A 23,042-nucleotide genomic window follows, 5' to 3' on the forward strand; every position below is an offset into this window, starting at 1 on the left:
TCATCTGAATATTCATCATGAATATCATCATGAATATTCATCTCTGCTGAGAGCATTGCCCCCCCACTCCAATTTACAGATACAACCTTGGAATGGGTAGTGGAAGAACAAAACAGGCAGAGAGTTAAAAACTGAAATCCTTAAGATGAAGCAAAGAGTTGAGTCACTTGGGTTAGAGACTGTATATGGACGGAAATGATAGAGGCATTTTTCAGTGTGATTTTTGGAAAATGTGGAGGTTTTAATCCTGCTCTGTTAGCACTTAGCATCTGAAGGACATCCCGCTGCGGACACAATTTAGTTGTGTTCCGGTGTCATGCCACAGTGTTAGCAGCATTGCAGAGAGAACAGGGACTGGACATGAAATGTCTTATGCAAGCAACATCTCCTGTGTAGCTCTCAGCTTCTTAGTATCTCAGCACAGTGTTTTGGACTTCATTTTAAGTGCCAGGCAGAAGTTAGAAACTTGGATATTACTGATTATGGCCTCTCTTGGCAGATAACAGAATGGAAAAAATACTTGAAATTTGACCACAATTCCTGTTTAATTACAGTTAAGAGTAAATCATTAGTAACAGTTTTGCTGGATGCTCTTTGGGTACTCCAGCCAGCGTTCGAAGCAGTGGAAGACACGCATCGGTGGGTGTAAATGTTGTGTTTCCTTCCACGTCTCCCCAAAAAGGAGCTCTTCTTTTAATCTTTGGCTGTACCCAAGATTCAACCGAGAAAAAGAATCCACTTGAGCTTTCAAAACATTCTTCAGAAGCTTATAGTTGTAGTTGAGATAAATTGCAATAAAAAATTATAATATTATCATAAGAGCAGAAAAAACTAGTATCATCAGCTGCTCTTGCTTCCTGTGCAAGTCAGGACATTTCATCCAGCCTGAGTTTGAACGAGAGCATGTGTTTTCTGACAGTGCACTTAAACCAGCATTGCCAGGCCTGAGTAATTAAAGACAAATGAATCCAGCTTTAGACACAAGTACAAAGTAAGGTGAGTAACACCAAACGAGCTTGAGTTACTTTTACTACAGAGACCCACATACCCATTTTGTGGTAGCAGTATTCACCAACTGATTAAGCAATTTTACCAATGCCTCCCTTCCCGGTCCACTGACTCGCTGTTGTTCTTTGTTTCTCAGCTAACACTACTCGAATTTTCGAGGGGACCAGAATTGTGAAAACAGGAGTGGTAAGTCTGTATTTATGGTGGGCCATAAACCAGTGCGGAGCATGAATGGGCAGCAGTGATTTTGGGGTGGCATTCCCACCAGGTGGCAGCACGATGTTGTATATCTGCGCCTGGACCCAGCTTTCCTGGGGAGGTGGCTCAGACCTGCCACAAAAGGTTTTATAAAGAAACCTCAGTTACTGGAAGGGTTTGGTTTTCTAGCTTCATGCCCCAAGAGGCTTTGACCAGTGGAGAACTAAGTGTAAAGAAGTCTTCCCAAAGATGTATTCAACCCATTTAGACGGGATTTATAATCTTATTGATGACCTGTGGAATTAAATTCAATTTCTTTATTAACTGTATGATCAGAATTACATGCAGCAGGAATAAGGCTTCACGCACAGCACCTTAGCTGTTCCAGTGCTTTAAAGATACCTGCTACTATGTGAATAAAGCCTTAAAGGGCTCTTTGTTATAATTCTAATTCAGATGAGACCATAACAAGTCACTGAAGCTTTTGTATTCAAGAATCAGAAACGTTGATAGATTTACAGTAAAACTGGAGTACAGGTTCAGATTTGAAAGCATCTTATTAGGTTATTTAATATAAACTATCCATAACCTAAATTTCTTGGCATTCTGTGTACTGAAATGTTCAGTAAAATTTATGGACTGAATTCATACTATTGAATTTACTCTAAGTACATGGCTTCTGGTCTTATTCTGTTCCGGTCTGATATATTCCCTAGTAAGCAAATAACACATACAAAGCTTGAATTTGAATGATTAATGTTTGTTTAATGATGTATAGAAGTATTATAGACATATAAAATCTGCTGTCAAATTTTAATACTTAGTCCAGCTTGGAGACTGTACATGCCAGCGAAAAGCAAATCTCACAGTGCCTGAGGGATTCACACTGATAAGTACCCAAAAGTTTAGATGCTTATTTAAAGTTTTGGCTTGAAATCTCTAAAGCACACGTTTTCTTCTGAGATCTCAGGTTCTCTGTGATTGCAGCTGGTCACAAATAATGTGAGAAGGCTGCCTTTCTTGGTTTGCTGCAGCATTTCAGCTACAGAGCCTGCCTGAAACCGGGAGTTGCTGAGATGTAGAAGAAATACTCTTAGGCTGTAAATTTCAGTTCCAAAAATAAACATTTTACAGTTTAGGTCAACCTTCATTAGTGCCTATTTAACCCTCATTTGTCCTCTGATGCATATACCTTTCCAGCTAATGCTCCTCCTGCTGATGAACTCAGTAATGTGAGGCATTTTTCAGTAAGTCAGAGAGAGAATGCGGTCATGTTGTCTGGGCTGATCTCAGCTTTTCCACAGAGTTACTCCTTCTCCTTAGTCAATTCACTTCAGTGTCATTTTCACATGTAATTCAGGAAGGGGAATTGTGTAGTATATACCAAGATCTTTTATTTCCAGTAGAGCATGCACATGTGCACAGAGACCCACGTGCAAGCATGCCTGTACTGGACTGGCGTAGAATAACAGTGGCAGGGCACAGAGGATGCCAAGTCCATGGTTCGTTCACTGTTTCCTCTCAGCTCCCTGAGGGACACAGGCAATGCCAGCCCTGGCTATGGGTCGCTGGTAGTGGCCAGGGAGAGACCTGTATATGGGGAAGACTGAGTATATACATGGGTGTCACAGCCTGGTGGTCCACATAGAGATTGTAGTGACTTGCTGAAGGGCTCCTGATGCTCTCCAGGTCCTTCACAGGTGCCCAGCCAGGCGTGTTGCAGGTCTTTTCTATCAAGAGCAATGCCTTACAGCCACATCAGAATAATGCTAATGGGTAAATGAGGGAAATAAAAACAGTACCATTGGAGGCCCTCCCAATGTGTGTGGGAAGATCCAGAGTTCCCTGTCAGAGCAGGCCCACCGGCCATGGATGCTCACGTTGGCAGCACAGCCCTTATTTTGGGACAGCCCTTATGTAACGCTGTATTTTTAAGCTTCTGTGTTCTAAGGATTAAAGTGCTGTGAGTAATGCAGCTAAACTCATTAAACTCCTTTACATCCTCCTCACCCCTGAGAGGAAACATTATTCACAAGTCACTGGTGACGTGGGTTGAGAAGGTCCCACTGTAAAATAAAGATAAGGATAAAGAGGGTTTTTTATGATGATGATTGTTTGGAAGTGGTGAATGTGGGGAGGTTTTCTCCCTTCGTGGTTTGCTGTGTAGCTCTGTAGCATGGCCCATTCCTGACTTGGTCCTGCATCCAGCTGATGCTAAGTCGTTCATTTTAAGAGAATAGCAACCGGAGTGTGGGGTCTGTGTGGAAAGAGGGAAAAGCAAAAGAAAAATCACCCCAGGTAGCACACTGGGACCCCTGCTGATGCTCTCTGCTGTGTTTTCTTCCCCTTTGCTGCTGCTGACCTCCTCAAGCCCACAGCATCTCCTGCTTCTTCAGCCGACATGGCTCCCATCAGCTCTGGCTCCTCCACATGGACCTCCTCGGGCCTCCCCTTCTCCTTCGTGTCCATGGCCACGGGGATGGGGCCTTCCTCCAGCGGCAGCCAGGCCACTGTGGCCTCAGTGGTGACCAGCACCTTGCTGGCAGGGCTGGGCTTCAGCAGCAGCGGCATCTCCTCCTTCCCTAGCAGTGTATGGCCCACCCGGCTCCCCGCGGCGGCTGCCCCCAGCAAGCAGGCAGGACGGGCTGTGGTGGCCGTCACCGAGGCTTCTGCTGCCGCCTCCCCCGGGCCGGAGCGCGACTCGGCGCTGACAAAGGACAGCGAAGGAGCCGAGGAGGGGGAGAAGGATGAAAAGAGTGAAAGCGAGGATGGGGAGCGGGAGCACGAGGAAGAGGAAGAAAAGGATGCTGAGAAGAAGGAGAAAAGCAGGGTGACGGCGGCTGCGGAGGCGCGCAGTAGCACGGAGCCCAGCGTGGCCGGGGCTTCCCCCAACTGGACTGCTGAGGAGGAAGGAAATAAAACCATATCGGGGGAAGAACCGAGCCAAAACATCCCCACGGCTGGAGGTGCTGAGGAGGAGAGCTTTGCCGAAGCAGGCACTGAGCCCCAGCAGCTCCCATCCACCCAAGTGCCGCCAGCGTTCACCGACGAACTGTACCTGGGGAAGATCCCAAGGAGACCAGAGACAACAAGAAGACCCCCTCCAAAGGAGGACAGTTTTCCAGAGGAGTACCCCTCAGATAACAAATTCATCACCATTAACCCAGGTGAGTGACCTCCAGGAAAACTGGTTTCACCAGCAGTAAGACTATTGCAGTTAAAGATCATCTAGTTCCAGCCCCTGTGCCATGGGGAGAGACACCTTCCACCAGACCAGGTTGCTCCAAGCCTCATCCAACCTGTCAAATGGGAATTTTGGGGATAGATAATGACACAATTCACATTCCTTACTAATTTCCGGTATATACAGCATTTCTGTGGTGCCTGGCTTCATCCCATGGGCAGGACCCAACCCACAAGTTGGTATTAGTGAGAGTAGAGGGGGAAGAATCATCCTTTTGTGTTCTTGGGACACATTCACGGTCCTTGTAGCTTATTAGGAAGAAAAACCTGGAAAAATGTTCACCCCCAACCTGCTGCATTCAGAATTTTGTTTAAAAATATAGGGGAATGCAGTGAACTATAGCTGTGAAATTACTTTGCAAGAGCGGGCGCTGTGCTGAGCTGGTGTTTCATGGGAAGGTTGCTATATATGCTATAAGCAAATTTAGTTTATGTGCAGAATTCTCCTTGATGGGGCTTTGAGATGTTCTCCCAAATACAGGATCGTTGCTGGTTTATTTCTCACCACGAAACCTATACACTCTGATCTCCCAAGGCAAGGCACCTCCGGCACTAGGGCTTGTTTTTAGCTATTAAAAAGGGGAAATAAAAGCTTAGCCGGGCAGAGTCTGGTATTTTCTATGTTTGTCCTGATGAGAATTACCAGTGCTCCTGTACACACCAGCTCTGGATGTGTCCCAGCTCCACAGCAGGTACACAGCAAATATGACCTTTTGGAGGCATGCCCAGGTGATCTGCACGTGCACCAAGCCCTGCGTGGTCAGGATTTGCTGCACAGGCTTATGCAAACACAGTGTTTGCAGAAAGTCCAGTGCATAGGCACATGTTTCTGCCTGGGGAGCTCCAGGCTCAGGTCTTATAACTGCAATAAGCAAGTGGAGGGCAGGCCTATGGATTTATTTGCAGAGTAAGGACCGAGACTTAGGTGCAATGATGAGTTTATCTGAGTGATTATGTGTATTAGCACAGCATTTATAAGATAGTGCACGTCTTTTTGTTTGGGGTTTTTTTTTACTGTTGCTGTTTATTTTGCTAATCTATAGACTGCTCTGTATTGTTGTTCTTCCACCAAAGCTGCTCTAGAGTCAGAGTACTGTGAAAAAACCTCACATATTTATTTCTCCCTACATCTATAAACACAAAACTGCAGACATTGCGCACTCAGTTATAGCTCAGAACCAGTTTCAAGAACAAAGCTCAATCCAATCTTTAATAACATTTGTTACAGAAATCCTGCCATGACTCTAATGCTGTGAATCATTCCTGTTCTGTAAGAGATCAGATTAACAATGCAGAGACCAAGAAACCTGCACCAGGTGGTGCTGATTTTTTTGCAATACACTGCTGTTTTTCTTACTCCTCAACTGGAAACCTTCTTCCAAGTCCAGTGCTCTCACTGAATACGGTTGGAGATGACTGTCAGGCAGCTTTCAACATGCCACCTGCCCTAATCACCTCTTTATCAGGAAGGAGGGAACTTGTCCTAGCCATGCTTTGCAATGTTGGGAGTAAGCATTCAGCACCATTTAGGTTCAAGCCCCAACGATTAAATCTGCCTGGGTAAACCTACCTCTGAAGTAGCTGTCTTCAGTTCTTCCTGCCTTATGCTGCTCCGTTTTTCATGTGCCAGTTTGATGGATGGTCCAAGTACAGTGTCCATTATATAAGACCTGGAAAGAGCCTCATGGCCTATTTTCAGCCTAATAAATTGGAGGAAATGGGTAGTTGGTCTCCTTTATTAGCTCATGACAAAGGGATTGTTTATTAGATTAGTTCTTATTCTGTGCTGAAGTTAAGATAAAAGATTAAAATCAATGAGATGGGGAAATATTGTTAATATCCCTACAAAGTACTTACCGGCTATTGTGAATCGTACCGCTTTAGTCTGTAGTGATTTCTGTCTTTTTAGCACGTAGAGAACTATCACTGAAAGAAGTTCAGCACAGCTTTGCCTCCTACTAGACAGGCTCTTTTAAGAGCTCTGCTCACTTGCAGGATTGGAGGTTGAAGTGACCCTGCCTGAAGACTGCACGTAAAGACGATCAGTCTTGAAAGGACTCTGCACATTAGGTTTTCCATGCTTATATATGGAGGGATGATAACTTAGTAAGATCACTGTGTCTTTATAAAATGGCTTCCATGTGTAGGAAATGACATCTGAAATAACCAGCACTTGTTAGCTAGAGGAAAAGATAAGTGAAAGAACATTTTGAGATATGTCTTACTGGCTGTGGCACAGAGGCTTTAAGCCTGAATCTCTTTGTACCAGGTGTGAGGACTTTGTCCTTCAAAGTTTCTTCAGGCAAGTCCTTCTTTTGTTCGCATCTTGTGTCCCCAGATACCTGCAGTGCCTTAGCTAAAGTCTACCTAACCTGGAATTTGCCCGGATGCTTTACTAGGTGTGTCTGAGTAAGGCCTGGCTGGCCTGTTGGGAGTGCTACCCCTGCAAGATGTCTCCTGGGGAAGCAGAAGGAGCTTTCCTCCAGGCTGGTTCTGGGTTACCAAAGACACATGCCAGCAAAACCCACAGCTGCTGAACTGGCCCATCAATCACGCACTAGCATGAAGCCTAAGACGAGTTGCTTCAGCTAAACTGTTTCCCACAGTAATATGGAAATTGGCGATTCATACAGGCAGACGTGACCTACGTCACACAAGGAGTGGAGTTCAGTGAAACTCCAGACATAAGCAAGACTTCTTCCTATGAGAAAGAGCCTTGAAGGTTTTCCATAACAAGGTAATCTTTATATCAAGACAATGACCAGCAAAGCCAAGAGGACGTTGACAGAAGTGTCTGAAAGCATTCTTGACCATCAGGACAGTTAAAGGAGGGTGAAGGCCGCTTCCAAAGTGAGCAGAAAGAACTCCTGCAGCTTATTGTATCCCATAGAGGGCAGGAACTTTTTTGGATGCATCTTTTCTGCAGGAAAGCAGTTTTGAAAAAGCTGTCAGGGTTTCAGAAATGTTTTTGTGAGCAGGAAGTTTCATCGCTTTAAAGAGTAGAAAATTGTTTCATAACAATATACACTTGTAAAATTAATTATATAGAATCAAATTAGCAGTTGTAAGCAGATAACTGAATGGGGAAGTACTCATGAGTGTGGATGATTAGAGAAGAGGGAACACGTGAGAAATTACAGGGGAAGTGCGAGGCCAATTAGTACAGCAAGGCTCATTTTCTTTTAGTGCTTATTTCACAGGCACATACACACACACCTCTCCTGAGGCCGTGTCATTATTATATTCCAAATGGCATTGGCCTCTTCTTCTCTGGTGGCATCAGCCAATGCTAATGATTTTCTTCTGTCACTGAACGCCTGCTTGCATTCTCCTCTTTCATTTTCCTGCTCATCCTTCTCTCGGTTTTGGTGCCCACATTGCACTAATTGTACCGTTGATCTGCAACTCTTACACATGCAGCTGCTTAGCATTGTCCACACCTCTCAAACCTGAACATGAGAAAAACAGCGATTAGAATGATGCTTTACCAAAAACAAAACAGAAAAGAAAGAGAACCAGCACGATTCAGTTCAGGCTAGAGCAGATACCAAAGCACAGGCTTTTGGTTTGTTGTGCAGACAGTTAAACACAGCCTTTGTATTTGACAGGAGATAGCCAATAGTCTGTTACGAGCAAAGGAATAAGCATCCAGATGGGGCTTTTGTCTGTGTCATGAGCTAGGGCTGAGAACAGAGGTTGTGGCTTTGGCCCTTGATCCAAACTTCAGCCAGGTCCTCTCGTCCTTCCGTGCTCACCCGCCTCCGCCGAGTTCCTCCCACGAGAGGGCTTTGTAGGGAGATCATGATGTGCGGAGTTACATTTCAAACCTGGTGTATGCTTTAAGCAGAGCCTGAATTTAGAACAGTCTTTGCCAGGTCTGAGGTTACAAAAGCCTTTTGGTTATAACCTCATTAAGATAATGAAACATCTGTGTAATTCTTTCTCCACACGTGGCAAGGATTATTAAACTGTATTTTTGTGTGGCACATGAGACACTTCCCATGGCAACTTACAGGAGCAAACAGCAGATTGGCTTGAAAATAAAAGCATTAAATTACTCAATGTTTACAAGCAGTATGAATATTGAATATCTGACATCAGGATTAAATATGATTGGCATCAGTTTACAAAACAGTGAAAAGCCATCCTTAGTTGTGCAAAGCCTGTAAGTATGACTACTGAAGGATTGCATTTAAAGAAATAAGAGGAATATAGCTGCATAATGGCACAAGCCTGTATCAAAAGTAATACTTTCTTTAAAAACACTGGTTTGCCTTTTCATCATTTAATAATATGGCCCATGTTATTTTCCAGAATGAATTGATACCTTTGTATAAGTCCATAACTTCATTTACTTCAAGGAAAGATGAGCAGGTGAATTTCTTTTGAGAGACTGGATGGTCAGAGGCAGTTTGGCAGCAAGGGTTTTCTTTTGGCCTGCAGAACACACATATTGTCCAGGTTAATGGTATCTGCAACGGTACAACAAACAGGACTTTGTCCTGGTGATTTGTGCAATGGCAAGGGATGATAAAGGTAGATAGGTTATATATTACAGCTATGGTTGCTTATTATAGCAAGCAGTGTTACTTAAGGGAAATAAACACATTTCTATTCTCAGGAACCAATTACCAAGAATACATGGAAAATCAGTACATTTCACAAAGTGTAAAATGCCCCTTTCTTGCCTTGACCTTTGTGCAAGAGCTGCACTGCCAAAGCCTCTCTTGCTGCCTAATGCCCTCTAATGATCTCTGTGCCAGTGCTTCATCCATCCGGGGCCTGGGTGGAACTGCTGAATGGGTGGTTCACAAGAGTTACGGGTTTTTCCAGACACAGGAGTGGATTTAGCAGTGCCAGGGCTTGTATCGTGTGGGACCTCCTGAAACAGATATGCTGTAATAATTTTTATTCCTTCCTACTGGGATGGGTTCCAAGCCAGTAAAAGGCAAACTGAATTAATTCAACGAAGGCATATGCCACTGGAAACTGTTTACATTTCTTAGCAAAAATGGAGTTTCCTGGTCCGTTTTTTAAGCTTTCTTCCCTCCCAAGTACAGCTTATGGTGGGCACCGTTACAAGGATATGCTGTTGACACTACCGAGGCTCAACATTCTTGCTTTGGAAAAGAGTGAAATGATGACTATTTTTTATTTTACAATATTTTGTAACGTAGGAGAACAGGAAACTATGAAGGCGTAGATCTGTTTGGTTTCTGTGTGTATTTTCTTCAAGTATTTTCCAAGTTATCCAGTGTGCTGTCTTTCCTAAGGCTCTTCTGCCGTGACACTCCAGAGAAGGATGCCAGCACTCCAGCGGCACTGCTGTTCTTCTGACCTCAGCTGTCATTCTAGTACAATTTTTATTGGCATTGCTTTGTTTAAGCTCTCTCAACACTTAAGCCGTGGAAAACACCTAAGCCAGCACAGGATCAGTCTCTTTTTTTATTGAAGCACATCACTGCTTGGGCATTCCCAATTGGAATTTCAGGGCCAGCCATCAGCATCCAGGAATGGCATTTGCTATTCTTGGCACTCAGCATCCCGAACGCTTTCTTGTCCTCACATCTGTGGTATAGGGAGTTGGCAGGGTCAGGTAAGTGTGTTCTCCACAGTAGACTGGGTAAGAGGAGCATCACGAGCACTGCAGCATTTGTGCACTGGGACTCCAGCCCATGCTGTGCTTACAATGGAATTTAATTTTCTTCCCGTGCAAACAGAAACATATGTTTTTGTGTTGAAATATGTGGCGGTGAAACTAAACAGAATACTGTCCTTGGAGAAGAATGAAGCAACGCCCTAATGGATGTAAGGTGGTGGGACTATTTAACTCTCCTGCAAAGTTTTATTACATTGCATGATTTTTTGCTGTGTCCCTTTTACCATTCTGATTAGTAACACTTACCTCACAGGCTTAATTTTTTCATGCTGTTAAATGATTTGAAATGCACTAATAAAACCCTCATGCCGCAGGGCTTATGATTTTTGCAAGTTTGGCAAATACAGAGAATAAGCCTTTGCTCTAATTTTGGGCTTGTTCTTTTCCTTATTCTTTGCTAGTCAAGGAAATCAAAGACATTCAATCAAAGTGTACATTCACTTCCCCCAAACATCCCTCTGATTAGCACCTCATTTAGGCTGCTTGCTAAAGGGCATTACCTCCATCAGCCTAGTTCTTAAAACTAGAAAGATTTCTTGCTGGGCTTGCAGCAGCCTGCAGCCTTGCTCTGTTTTCAGCAGTCAGGCAAAAGCATTTACAATTAACCTTTACTTCCATGTTAGTTGAATTTTACTCCTGCCTATGGAGGAGTATAATCTAAATGCTATTAAAATAGAGTATGACTTCATATTATGTGACATCTGGTGACTTCCAATTATCTGTGTTTTGCCTGCCTATGGTGAAAAGGCAATTATGCTCTTCTGGTAGGATTTGCAGCAGTTTCAGAAGATATGATAATACAGTACTGAATGAGGGCAAGGAAACACATTGGTAAGGGAAGACTCACATAGGCTAAAAAGTGGAAGTCAAGTGCACACGTTTCAGTCCTCATTGAAATATGAAGCTGTTTGCAGTAATCCTTTCCCATTACATCCTGTTGACAGGTATTGATCAACTACCGCCTGTTTGTTAGGAAACATGAATAAGCTGCAGAATCTGCTTCTGTATCTTTCTTTTATTATTCTGTCCAAAACAATTTATTCATCAAGTCTACATGAATTTGCACAAATTAGATGCCTTCAGAAATACGTTGGTACAGTGTCTATGCTCACTGGCTCCAGTGCTTGCAGAACCTCTAGATACTCATATATGATATGGTAATTTTAACGAGGTGTCATGTGAGAAGTAAAGTGGAGTTACTCGGCCAGATCTCAGGCTATTGACCAACTTTAATTTTGTTCAAAAGCTGTGGCATAATGATGTCTTCTGTCAGTTACAACACATCCTATCCATTCATTCATCCATCCATCTTGACAATCCATATGCTGACAAGCGCTTTCGTATGCAGTAACTCACCAGATTGTGACAATTCTGCAAATGATGTGGCATGACACCCAACATGTTGAGGATTTGGTTTTTTTATTTTAAGATTGTTACCAAGGAATTCATTTCTGAAGCAAAGTATTGCACCGAGCTCTGCAATCAGGGCTGTCCGGTGGTGTTGAGAAACCGAGTACATTTATCTGCAAACACTGATGACGGAGCAAAGCGCTTACTCTGTTACTGGGGTGAAATGACTCAGGGGTACTCCACATCTGATAATAGGTACTTGCACGATAGAGTCCTAAAATTGTCTGTGAGATTGTAATTACAGGCAGTAGTAAAATCCAAGCCATATGTGGCAATAAACACCATACTTTTGTACTCTCATGTCTCAGACTAAAGACAAATGGAGTCCCACCCTGCAGTTAGAAGATCTTCGCTCTGTTTACTCATACCATGCAAAATGGACAAACTACTTGTTTTGCTTACACATTTTTTCCCTGCAATAATTTGCTTTCCATTTACTGATTGGTTTTGTTATGTTTTTAACACACAGCTGACAAGAACAGCTCCAGCATGGCCACGAGACCTTCTCCTGGTAAAATGGAATGGATTATCCCGCTTATTGTGGTCTCAGCACTGACCTTCGTGTGCCTCATTCTTCTCATTGCTGTGCTTGTCTACTGGAGGTGAGCCTATTCCCTTTTGACTGGAAACTGATTATGTTTTAAGACACATTTCAGGTGGTGATTTTTAATGTGGTCCTGTGTTTTTCACAGCATTAGATGTTATGGTGCATTAGATAACTTTTTGGATGCTGAAACAGCTCTGTTGGTTAACTATTCAGCTGTATTAAATATGGGGGGTTGTGTCATGAACATGAGCTTGGTAGAGCTGTAGCAGTGGTAGAGCCAGCTGTACTGCTGACAAATATTTTCACGGTTAGTCCCTCTCTCTATATATATAGGTAATATAAAAGTATCTTTGTCTTGGCTTCAAGAAAGGTGGTCGTGAGAGAAAAGCCCAGTGAGACTGCCCTTGCTTCCATGGGTGGCTTTGCCGCAGACCTCCTGTGTGATCTTAAGTAGTTCTTTTCTTCCTTTGACTGTACTTCAAGAAAGGAGGATGAGCTTGTTTCACATTACATAGAAATGCTCCGAGTAGGAGTTCTTTAGCGTAGGTGAACTGTTCAGAAGTGCAGCCTGCAAGGTCTTGTTAAGTAAAGATTGGCTTTTACAGAGAGATACTGTCTTTTGTACCAATGGGCACTGGTTCAGTTGTGGAGACTAGGATTAGCATCAACAAATCCATCTGCATTTGATTTAGAGTAAATCAAAACCTGCAGCACCTTCTTGTGCCAGAACCATAATCCAAAGACACCTCATTTGTCTGGTAGTGAAGATAAACCAGGAATTAGCCTCATTTATTTAGGAATTACTTCAAAATCTGAATAGACGGGACACAGAAAAGTGCATTTGTTGAGAAATAACAGTCCATTGATCGTAATATCTGCAGAATCAATTAAAAAACCCTACCAAGCTGTTTTTCAGTACACCCATTTTGCTGACAGTTAATTGGCAAATTGTTGAGGCTGGGAACATTTGAAAGACTACTAATAAATAGATGACAATAGTCATGTAAAAATCATTTCTATTAACATTTGCAAGTAGTTAATATCACTGCAGTAAGACAATGAATAAAACTGCAGTGATGAGTGCACAAAAGCTGAAATTGAAAAGGTTCAGAAGATCCCATTGTAGCGCCTTGTCCTCCAATATGTATTTTCTTCATCTGAAGGACTAAACTTAGTCACAAGCCCTTGAAGGATATGCTATACACAGAAGCACTGTAATGTAGGGTTAGCAGTATTTATCTTGTGTTGGTACAAAATGCTCTTCTGAGGAGGAAAGGTTTTGCAATAAAACGCTAAATGCTATTATCAAGAAGAATGTTGATACCTCTCATTGTTCGGAAAATGTTTCCATTCCCTGCAATGACACTAATGGATTGTGAGAAATAATTGCAAAATTGGTGTTTAATTCACTCAAACAGTAACAATACCATCTCCAAGAAGGTATTAAAGTTGGAAAGCACTGGCTTAGTGACCAATTGTTAGAAACTCATCTTTTATAAATGCTGGCTTCTACTATAGATCATAATATTACCCGAGTCTAGAATTAAGTTATGTTAATTGAAGTTAAATACTTCTTCTCTTCAAAATTCCTAACCATCCACCTCATAAAATCTTTATTCTCTTTGTAATAGCAAGCACACACATAAATCAGTGAAGTTACACGAGCAAAGACTTCAACTGCAACTGAATCGCTTTTCCAGTAATGTTTGTTATTTTGCATATTGACAGTAATTGTTTCATATCTGCTCTCTGTAATATGCATGGATAGTTAGCATTCATCAGTGGCTTTGGTAAAACTACAAGCATTGTCATTAATACCTTTGACAGCAGTGGGTCTTTTTTTCGTGTATGTGTAAAACTGAGACTTAGAAAAAGGTGGAGATTAGAAGTTAGTGTAGACATGGAAAGTATGTTTTTAGTAAATTTTTAGATAAATATAAAGCAGCAGATTGAGGAACAATAAAACAAACTTGAAAGCACATGTGTTCTAGCTTCAAAATCATCTCCTGTGTCTGCCTTCATAGATCTGAGAGAGTTTTTTAACCAATTCAGAGAGCGTATGAAAAAGTAAAGGTGTGCGTTGGGATAAATCAACAAGCAATTACAACACGAATCGTCCACAGTAACATTTCACGTTGTGCAGACCATGTCATTGAAGTAGCAACGCAGCATTTTGTGTGCCCTTTTCAGTGTGGTTACCTTAGGAGAAAAAAAATGCTTCTCTCTGTGAGTGTTTTAAAGTAAAGAAAAACTCGATCCTCAAACACTGCAGAGTCTTATTTGCAGGTTTCAAAGGAACAGTGATTGGGATTTTCAGGAAGAAATATTTAGCTTAAAATGTAGTGGGCAACATATGGAATAATTTGCTAAATAACACTATCAAAGCAAATGGCATGAGAACGAGTTGGAGCCTGATATTTCAATAAGGGAAACATGGTAGTGAAATGCACAGCAGAGAAACACTTGTTCTGAAAGGATAACCCTCCAGGGGACAGGCGTGCTGGACCAAGGGGTCTTTTCTTGCACAGCAGTTCTTTGTTTTGTTGTGAGAAAAAGCATTGCAAAACAAACCCCAGAGAACTAGAAAATGCAGAAGAGACATAGCTACCCTCCGGCAAAACATTTTGAGGGTAAAACAAGTGATATTTTCACTTTTGCATCTTTGAGCATTTGTGGGATTTGAGACCAGAGGTGACATAAGCAGAACAATGAAGCAGAGAGAAACCTTCTGCTTGTTTGCGTTGCACTGATGCCCTATTATCCAGAGACCAAAAAAAGGAGGTTAGGGAAGTTGCTTGTTGTGAATGTTTGGCAAAGTGTTTGTCTCTGTTTGGATCCTTTGTAACTCAATCCACGATACAGCAATGAAATAAGTTTTGTGATGATGTCTTGTTGTAAGGAGGCTTCATTTTCTGTTCCTTTTATTTGAAAAGGAGAGTGATAGGAAGCAGTCATTGTTTGATGAAGTTTTGCCTTTCTTTATCTTGTTGAGCTTCCATACTGTGCTTATTGTAATTGAGTACGTTTGGAAATGATCTGTGCCATTTCTGAATGAGACTCCCTTACTTGCAGAGGTAATTTGCTGTTCTCAGTTCCTTTTCCATGTGGATGCTGGACAAATGGCGAAAGAATATGATTGATATTAAAGAGAAAGGGTCACTTCCATCTTTTTAGTGTGATGGCCATCTCAGTAATGAAAAGGGATGGGAACTTGCAGGCCAGCAGCAGTTCTGAATTACCTTCCCACTAAAGTTCCCTTGAATTCAGTACTTTTAATGGCACTGCTGTGAAAAGGGCTATGTGATTTTAAGTTGGTCGAGTGGAAAATAAACTAGGTCAGCATAATGAAGCTTTAAAACTTGCGCTTTTATCCCAGAACAATGAGGAGAGCACTGTTGCGGGATGACCAGGAGCTGCTGGGGCTGGTTGGCAGTTGGGTTTCCAGGGCAGGAGGGACAATGATGTCTGTAGCTTAACTTTACTTCTGTGCGTCTTTGATTCCTCTTGAGGAAAAGCTAGCCTTGGCTGATCCTTGAGCTGTCATGGGAATAGTGAAGGGGGGCACTGTTGCTCCCAGGACTTCTAGGGCTTGAAACATCAGCATCAAGCTGAGAATTTAAGTCTTAGCAGACAGAAAAGGTGAGGAGACCACATCCTTGTTTCACTCAGCAGGTAGATTCACCATTTTCTTCTGCATTGGCACAGTGGTATTTTTTTTCCTGCTTTCATTCCTTTTGTACTGCTTCCTGAAGTTGTGTGCCGTAAGGACAACCACTGAGTGTCTCTGAGAACTATTCACTGGGATAGATCTTTCATTGGAGAACTACTAGCTCATGTAGAGGCCATTAAAACGCATGCATTGTGCAGTTTCCCAGCCACATGATTTTTGCATTTCTGGGCATTTGTTTTGCATCTGTGATTTTCTACCCAGACTCAGTATCATGAGATCCTTCTGCAGTTCTTCAAGGTCAGTTTAAAACTTGACTTGGATTGTCTGTAGTCTTTGCCACTGTTATTCTCACAGCCTTTTCTACAAGCTCTGAGAATTGCGGAGTGTGTTTGGTAGTGACCTCCAAACTATTTAGGGATTGAGTGTGACTTTAGTTTTTTTGCAGCAAGGCATGTTCTGTAGTATGCTGAGCCATAATATGGCTTGAAACATGTCTTTTCTAGCACTTCCACTATATTCTGTTGCAAATTGAACAAGTCCTGAGTATTGACACTTTAAGGGAAACCCAGGGTCAGTGCCACTTTCTTTTTCACAGAGGTGCAGGAGGGTGACTTGAGTTGGGAAATCAACTAGAATGCTTTGACACGCATGAAGTTCTGCCATTTAAGAGAAAAAGCATATTTTAGGGCTGACTGGTGACCTTCCACTGTTTGTTTTCCATTCTGATTTTTAATCTAAACACTACAATGCTGTAGACTACGGTTTCGAAGGGAAGAATAAGCAGAGAATATTAAGAAGCAATTAAGATTTTAGAGTTTAGCCAACAGCAACTTTCAAATGGGAACTAAATTATAGCCATTTCTCATTTTCAGCTAAGAGGGAGAAATTAATTCACAACTATAGCTGGAGAGTTTTCTTTTTCTTTGTTTTGAACAGATACCATAATTCACCTTGAATTATTGCCGCCATCAACATCGTGATCCCAAAGACAAAGCGGGAATATTGTATTGCATTTCTTATTAAATCAAGCTGTTTATACAGTGCTAATATGTTTACATTCAGGAGGGATTTTTGGAACAACACAGCTGCTGCCTTTCAAAGAGCAAGCAAGCTTGCATTGCTTGTTTATAGTCATGTGTGTATATGAGACAGCTTGGGGAAAAGATGCCTCTAATTTTCCTTAGGCAAAACCCTGTAGAACTTAGCAGACAGTAAGAGTTTTCTGAGTTTTGTTTGCTAAACATCCTGTTGAACTGAACGAAGTCCTTGGGACGAGTTCTGGGGCAGAGGCTCGCACTTCTCCAGCAGTGCCTTTCTGTGCAGAAGAAATGACACTGAGCACCACGAGACATGGGCTCTTTTTCTGACTCTCTCATTGATTTTCTGTGTGACCTGGGGCCAAGTCACTTACGGTTTGACAGTATTGCTGTTGAACTCAGTGGCAAAGACCTCACTGGGAGCAAGCTCAGGTGTTCAGTATTTCAGCATCTGAGTTCTGTCACTGGTGAAAGATCACGAGGGAGGTTGGTCAGCTGTATTTGTAATATAGAAATGAAAGCTGCAACGTAAGACCAAGAACTATTGTAGTTACCTTGTCTAATAACTCTGCCTTGGAAAACTGCCTTTGGTCTGGGGAACTTGCACAGCTCCATAGCTAAGAGTGTTAAAACTTCACTCGGGAAGAAAAGAACTTCTGTCTGTAGCAGGTTGTAAAAACTGCTGGAATTGTTATTGGAACCTATCTCTAGGTTTTATTTTATGAGTACACAATGTGTTGTTCATCTACTGTACTGACTGAAAAAGGAACATTGCAAATTTACAGACCGTTGTAAAATTGCTTCCTTACAATGGGAAAAGCTGCCTTCAGCTTACTCTGAAATATTCCTGATTCCGTTCATTTTCGCTCTCGCGGAGGGTTCTAGGTGGTAACACTCTCTGAGAGCCTGTCTGTTGATTTTAGGAACGCCTCGGGTACAGTTGCATGAGTATTTATTTCCGCAGCAGTGGTTCAAGCAGCCTCCTCCATTCCTGCCCTTGTTCTGCCCTCTGTGATACCAATGCAAATGTTTGTACAACCATGTGAGGAGCTGGGTTGAGAAATAATCCATGTCAAAAAAAAAACAGAAGAGAGGGGCTTCTGTGCCCTGATTTAAGCCAGAGTAGCTCCTGGTCTGATTCAGGTAGTAACCGGAGTTGTACCAGCGTAACTGGGAGACCAGCACAAGGCAAGAATGAGCAGGAAGGATGGCCATGCTCACGCTGACACTGCCCCCAGTGATGCCTGAGGACCACATCGCAGGTCCTTGTGCTGAGCTTGGGGATGGCAGCGCCCCGACGTGCAACTCCGGTCATCACAGGCAGTGACAAGCATTAGCCAACAGGCGAGAGAGATCCTAAGCTGGGAGACGGGTAACACCACGGGGAGACGAGGGGAAGCATGGAGGTGAGTGGCTTGCCTGAAACCTCTTGCAGCTTCTGTCTCCTTTTTAGTGACCGGATGTGCCCTGCTCAAGCTGAACAGGGCACACCTTCATTTTCCTCTGGGAACGGCTACATCTAGTCTCGTATGATGACAAACAGCCTCAGAGGGATGGGGACGGTGCAGATCGCTGCCTGGCAAGTGGGATGCAGCCCAGCCTGGTTCAGAGCCCTCTGTCTGATCTCCCTGCCTCAAACCCGGGCAATGCAGGAAAAGCACTTCAGCTTTTATTGCAAAAGATCCAGGTTGTATTTGATTTTGCCAGTGCTGGAGGTAAAGGTACTGAAATATTAGGCCCTTTGTGTGCTGTATCTCAAAGCACTGGTCGTTTTCATTAAAAGGGAGCAGGCCTGTGATCAGCTCCCTCTTATCCCGCATGGGGAACCGAGCTCATCCTCTGTGCCGACGGCAGGCAGCTTGCTTTCAAGCCTGGACCTTAGGGCAGCTGCCGGTTGCTTGTTCTAGCTGTTGGTATCGTTCTTTGAGCACTCGTCATTCTTCCATTGTGAGGAAAATCAATATGAAAACTTTCCTGGCAGCATCTGTGCTCTTTCATCCAGCAACACACAGCCTGGGGCAAGGGGGGAGAGCCCGCAAGGAGATCTGCTGACACCAAATCCTGGCGTGCCGCTGCTGTTCCTCCCATTGTCGACTTGTGGGCTTTTATCTTCTCATGTAGGGAGCTGGAACGGGTCTGGTTTGGCTGCTTGCAGGGGCGGTGGGACGCCTGGGTTCTCTCTGTGCAGGAAGGGCTGGGGTGGGTGAACACAGCTGTGTGCAGGGGAGCCCTGGATGCGCACCCAGCACTCGCCATTCCGCCACAACTCCTTGCTCAATAACCATTTCCCAAATGTCTACTACAGGGCCTTTCAGAAATCACAAGAGTTGTCAGTTGTTATAGTAACGGACCCCCTGCTGCTGAATTGGCCCTGAGATGCCCATTTGGGCTTTTGAACAGACTAACTCAAGCTCATTAGACAAAAAGGAGAGAGAGACAGATTTGCAGATGGGAAGTTGCTTTTTAAGCGTGCTGGATGATCTGTTAAGAGCTAGACTGCGGAAAGGGGCATGTTCTCTCATTATATGCCTGTTACTTTTACTCTTCTTTAATTTAATTAACACTAGTTTTACTTTTTCTTGCAAAACAGAGCAACACAAGATTTCTATTTCCTCGCTGGTGAGGCTAATAGTGAGCTGCCACTTCACAAACCAACAGGTTTTGTCTTGAGAAAGAAAGAGGTTGGAGGGGGATTTGCGAAGCTCAGTAATTTCCAGAATTATCAGGATATCTGAAAAGCTCATTAAAGAGTTCCTTTAATCCTAATTATGCAGCATCAGGAGCAACATCTAAAACCAGTAAGCACATTTTGACCCAAGACTGCCCCATTTCAAGGGAACAGCACAGTCTAGGTTTTGCTTCAGGGTTAAACCTGAGCAGTCGCATTGATTTTAACATATTGACTCCTGAGTAACTGGTATCAGCTAAATCAGACCTTGCCTTTGTAAATTTGAGTCGACATGACTGAAGAACCTGTATCACCTTAAATTGAGAGTATGCAGTGGCAATAACAAGTTCCTTCTTGCCAGCTGTTTGAAGCCAGCTTCTTCCTGTGTCACACATGTCCAGCCTTCATCTGAATTTCATGAAGCAATGTTCTCCTCTCAGCTGTCCTGTAAATGAAAAGCAAATCCAGATTTATAGCAGGCTGGTCTATCTCCAGGTGTAAATAAGGGAGGACTATGGTTGTTCCTGTGTGGTATATACTTTTTGGAGGAGCTTGGTTAGACCAGGGCAGGCAGGGTTGTTAGCTGAGAGGGGAAGCAAATGCTCTAATGTATGAAAGAGGATTGCAAGGAGTGCATCATTTTCTGCACCCATTGTGCTGGGGATGAGGAGCCTTTGGCTTAAATGGCCACAAGAGAGAATTTTAGGTTTGACATTAGAAAAAGCTTCTTGATAGGAAAGATAATAAAGCAGTAATCTACAGAATTGCCATCATTTCTGGGTTCCAAAACAGGGTTAAGCTTCATTTGTCAGGAGCACCACAGGAGCCACTGATCCTGCATGGGAGCTATGAGGCCTGTTCTCTATGGTGTGAGCTTTAAAGCATCTGTGCAAACGTTAGAAAAGAGGAGGAATGGTGCAGTGTGATAAATTGCCCTGTAAATCACAGGTTAGAAGCCTGAAAAGAGTTTGGAAGGCCTAGTTTGAATGCATCATGTTTAACGTCAATAACATGAAGAGCACGCCTAAGAATTGAGGGGAGGAGAGAGGAGGGCTCTAGCTTAGGGCAGAGAGTGAAAGGAAGATAGAAATGGGCAGGAAAGAAACTGCAAAGGCAGCTTGCAGAGGACACCTGTGTCAGAAGACCCACACAGGTTGGTGGAAGAAAACCTGTTTGGAGTTTTGTTCCATCTGTTCTCCTGCAGCAGGGAGCCTTAAAGTAGGGATGAGTAAAGAGCACAACAATGATTTGAAGTTTAAAGGCAAAACAGAGGAGAAGGGGTTGGTATAGCTGTGGTTTGTTGCCCCCGTTATGTGTTATCTAAGGCACCATCTGCACTGCGCGTGTCAATACTTGCCCCATTATCAGCAATGCTTGCCAACATGAGGCCACCCCTGGTGCCAAGGGCAAAGCCCCTGTGGGCAAGCACCCACGGTGACTGAACCTAAACATCCCTGGAGGAGAGGCTGTTATATGAAAATGTTTCCTGGTAAAAGGAATGGTGATTGCTCGAAGAACCAAGAGTTCACATCTCTGAAACCACCCGTCCCAGCACCAGCAATCCCTGTGCCTGTTGGATTGTGATTATTTCTAACAGTACCTTTAAAGGAGATGTCTTACTCTGAAACTGTGTTTGTTCTCATCTCCTGGGCTGTTCGTACCATGTGGGTCAGTTGTGTGAACATCTTTTCTGCAGGCACTTTTGGGGATGTGGCCATTGAACTCAGTGGGAGCCCAGATCTGCATCACCTTTATTTTCAAAGATAACGTCAAGCATGCAGTTGTCAGGCAAACAATGGAACACATGCTTCAGTTGTGAAAGACTAGAATTCAAAATGCCGTGTTTGTGAGCTTGAAAACTCCCAAACAAAGAAAGTATACTTTTTTAATTTGCTGTAGAGTGTCTATGAGAGCTGAGACACTTAGGCTCTACTTTGCCCACAGGCCCACACAGGCCATCCCTAAAGGGCATGAAGTCTATGCAAAAGCCTTGGCATGCTGTTGACAGCCTCCTCCCTGCTTTGTTCAGAGGTGTAACATTGCCAGAAATACCTTCTTCTTCTGCAGAGAGAGCAAAGGGGAGCAGACAAGGGCAGCTGAGGTCAGGCAGGAAGGGAGCTGCAGCACAGCTGCAATTGATCTTCCTGTTTTGTTTCTGTGGAACTAATTAAATGGATTAATTGCAGGCATTTTGTGTTCTGGAAAAGCCTTCCCCAGTGCCGCTGTAATGGTGAGGTCTGAAAAATACCAGGGCAAGATTTTATCTGTGCAGTAAGTGGATTAAAGGCAGTAATTTACAAGGCATAAGTTTGAACAAATATTTTTTACATATTCAAATGTTGTCGTTAAGCTCCATTAAGAACTGGTTTGTATGTGCTGAGAAATAGCGTGCCAGGAGGAGTATGGGTTTTCTCATGAGCACATGGGTAGAGGATGCCTGGTACCACTGCCTTCTACTCATGTGTTAGGTCTTTTGTAGGCTGTTCTACAGGAGGCTTTCCTACAACTTGAACATTTTTGAACTCTGGCTTTTAAATTGTAAGTTGTAAAAAAGCAGCAAATTTCACAAATGCTTTCTGTGAAATAAAATCACTTTAAAAGACTTTTTCTTAGGAAGATGGATGTATTCTTTTTCTGTTCCCCTTCTGAGCTCGAGGGAGAAACTTTAACTCGCTATTGTTTGCTCTGTGCTAGTTTGTTTTCTGTTGCTCTGTTGCTAGTCTATCACTTTTCTATAAGATTCTTAGTATGTAAGTGTTAAAGTGTATACAGGTATCTTTGAAGCAGACTGGCTCTCATAAATTGGTAGGTTCCAAGCTAGAGGAATGCCTCGGACAAACTGTGAATGAAATATCCTATAATACAAGTAGATGTACCCGGAGGGAACAGTATACCTCTGCTGTGAAACTGTGAATTAACCACAGCCACCAGATAAATTATATTTTTTCTCTCTCCTTGAAACCATAAAATACAGCTATTGAAGGGCCGTGTGCTGTCCTAAGTCCCACAGCAGCATTTGGACTAACATTAGCACTAGCTAGTTCACAGCAGGATGTGGTCTGAGTGTAAAATTATAGGGTAAAAATATTAAATCAGTTCAGCAAGCTTAACCGCTCGGATAAATACTAGGGATCAGCAGACTTGTAAAACAATAACAAGCAGGGGTGGGCTTAATTTTACTTTTGTTAAAACCTGAGCAGTTCAGGGAAAAAATAATGCCTTGGAATGCACAGCACATGTTGTGCTGCTATTGCAAATACTGCAGGAACGTGAATCCATTCAGTTTCTCGTAGAATACTGGTTTTGTTAGTTTAAAAGAAAGAATCTCCTCTGTTGCTATGAGCAGCGTCTATTTTACTGACTTACAAGTTAATAATCCATTTGAGGTCTAACTTTTAAGCTGAAACAAGCGTAGGTGGTGTGCCTGGTTCTTTTCTGGGGGGGTTGTTTCATGTTTTGGAAATCCTGTCTTTTCCAAAATCGAATGAAAAGGTTTTGAAATATCCTACAAAGTGACGTTTACACAGTAATAGAAATATGCCCAATTTGAATTTTAAAAATACTGGTGATGTTAAAAAAGGGAAAAAAGAAATCAAAACATT

General features: G+C 42.9%; 1 protein-coding gene across 2 annotated transcripts in view; it reads left to right on the forward strand.

The window, feature by feature from the left end:
• The window catches only part of PTPRG (protein tyrosine phosphatase receptor type G), a gene marked incomplete at its 3' end in the record, with an annotated part of 403,062 nt that overhangs the window by 325,121 nt on the left and 54,899 nt on the right, over positions 1-23,042 (forward strand). For both annotated transcript variants that reach the window (XM_080625483.1, XM_080625484.1), the window contains exons 11-13: positions 1,145-1,194; positions 3,578-4,373; positions 11,988-12,120. In XM_080625483.1, the coding sequence (XP_080481609.1) occupies positions 1,145-1,194; positions 3,578-4,373; positions 11,988-12,120 (979 nt within the window). The remainder of the gene's footprint in view (positions 1-1,144; positions 1,195-3,577; positions 4,374-11,987; positions 12,121-23,042) is intronic.

Source organism: Psittacula echo (assembly GCF_963264785.1).
Source record: "Psittacula echo genome assembly, chromosome: 9".
NCBI lineage: Eukaryota > Metazoa > Chordata > Aves > Psittaciformes > Psittacidae > Psittacula > Psittacula echo.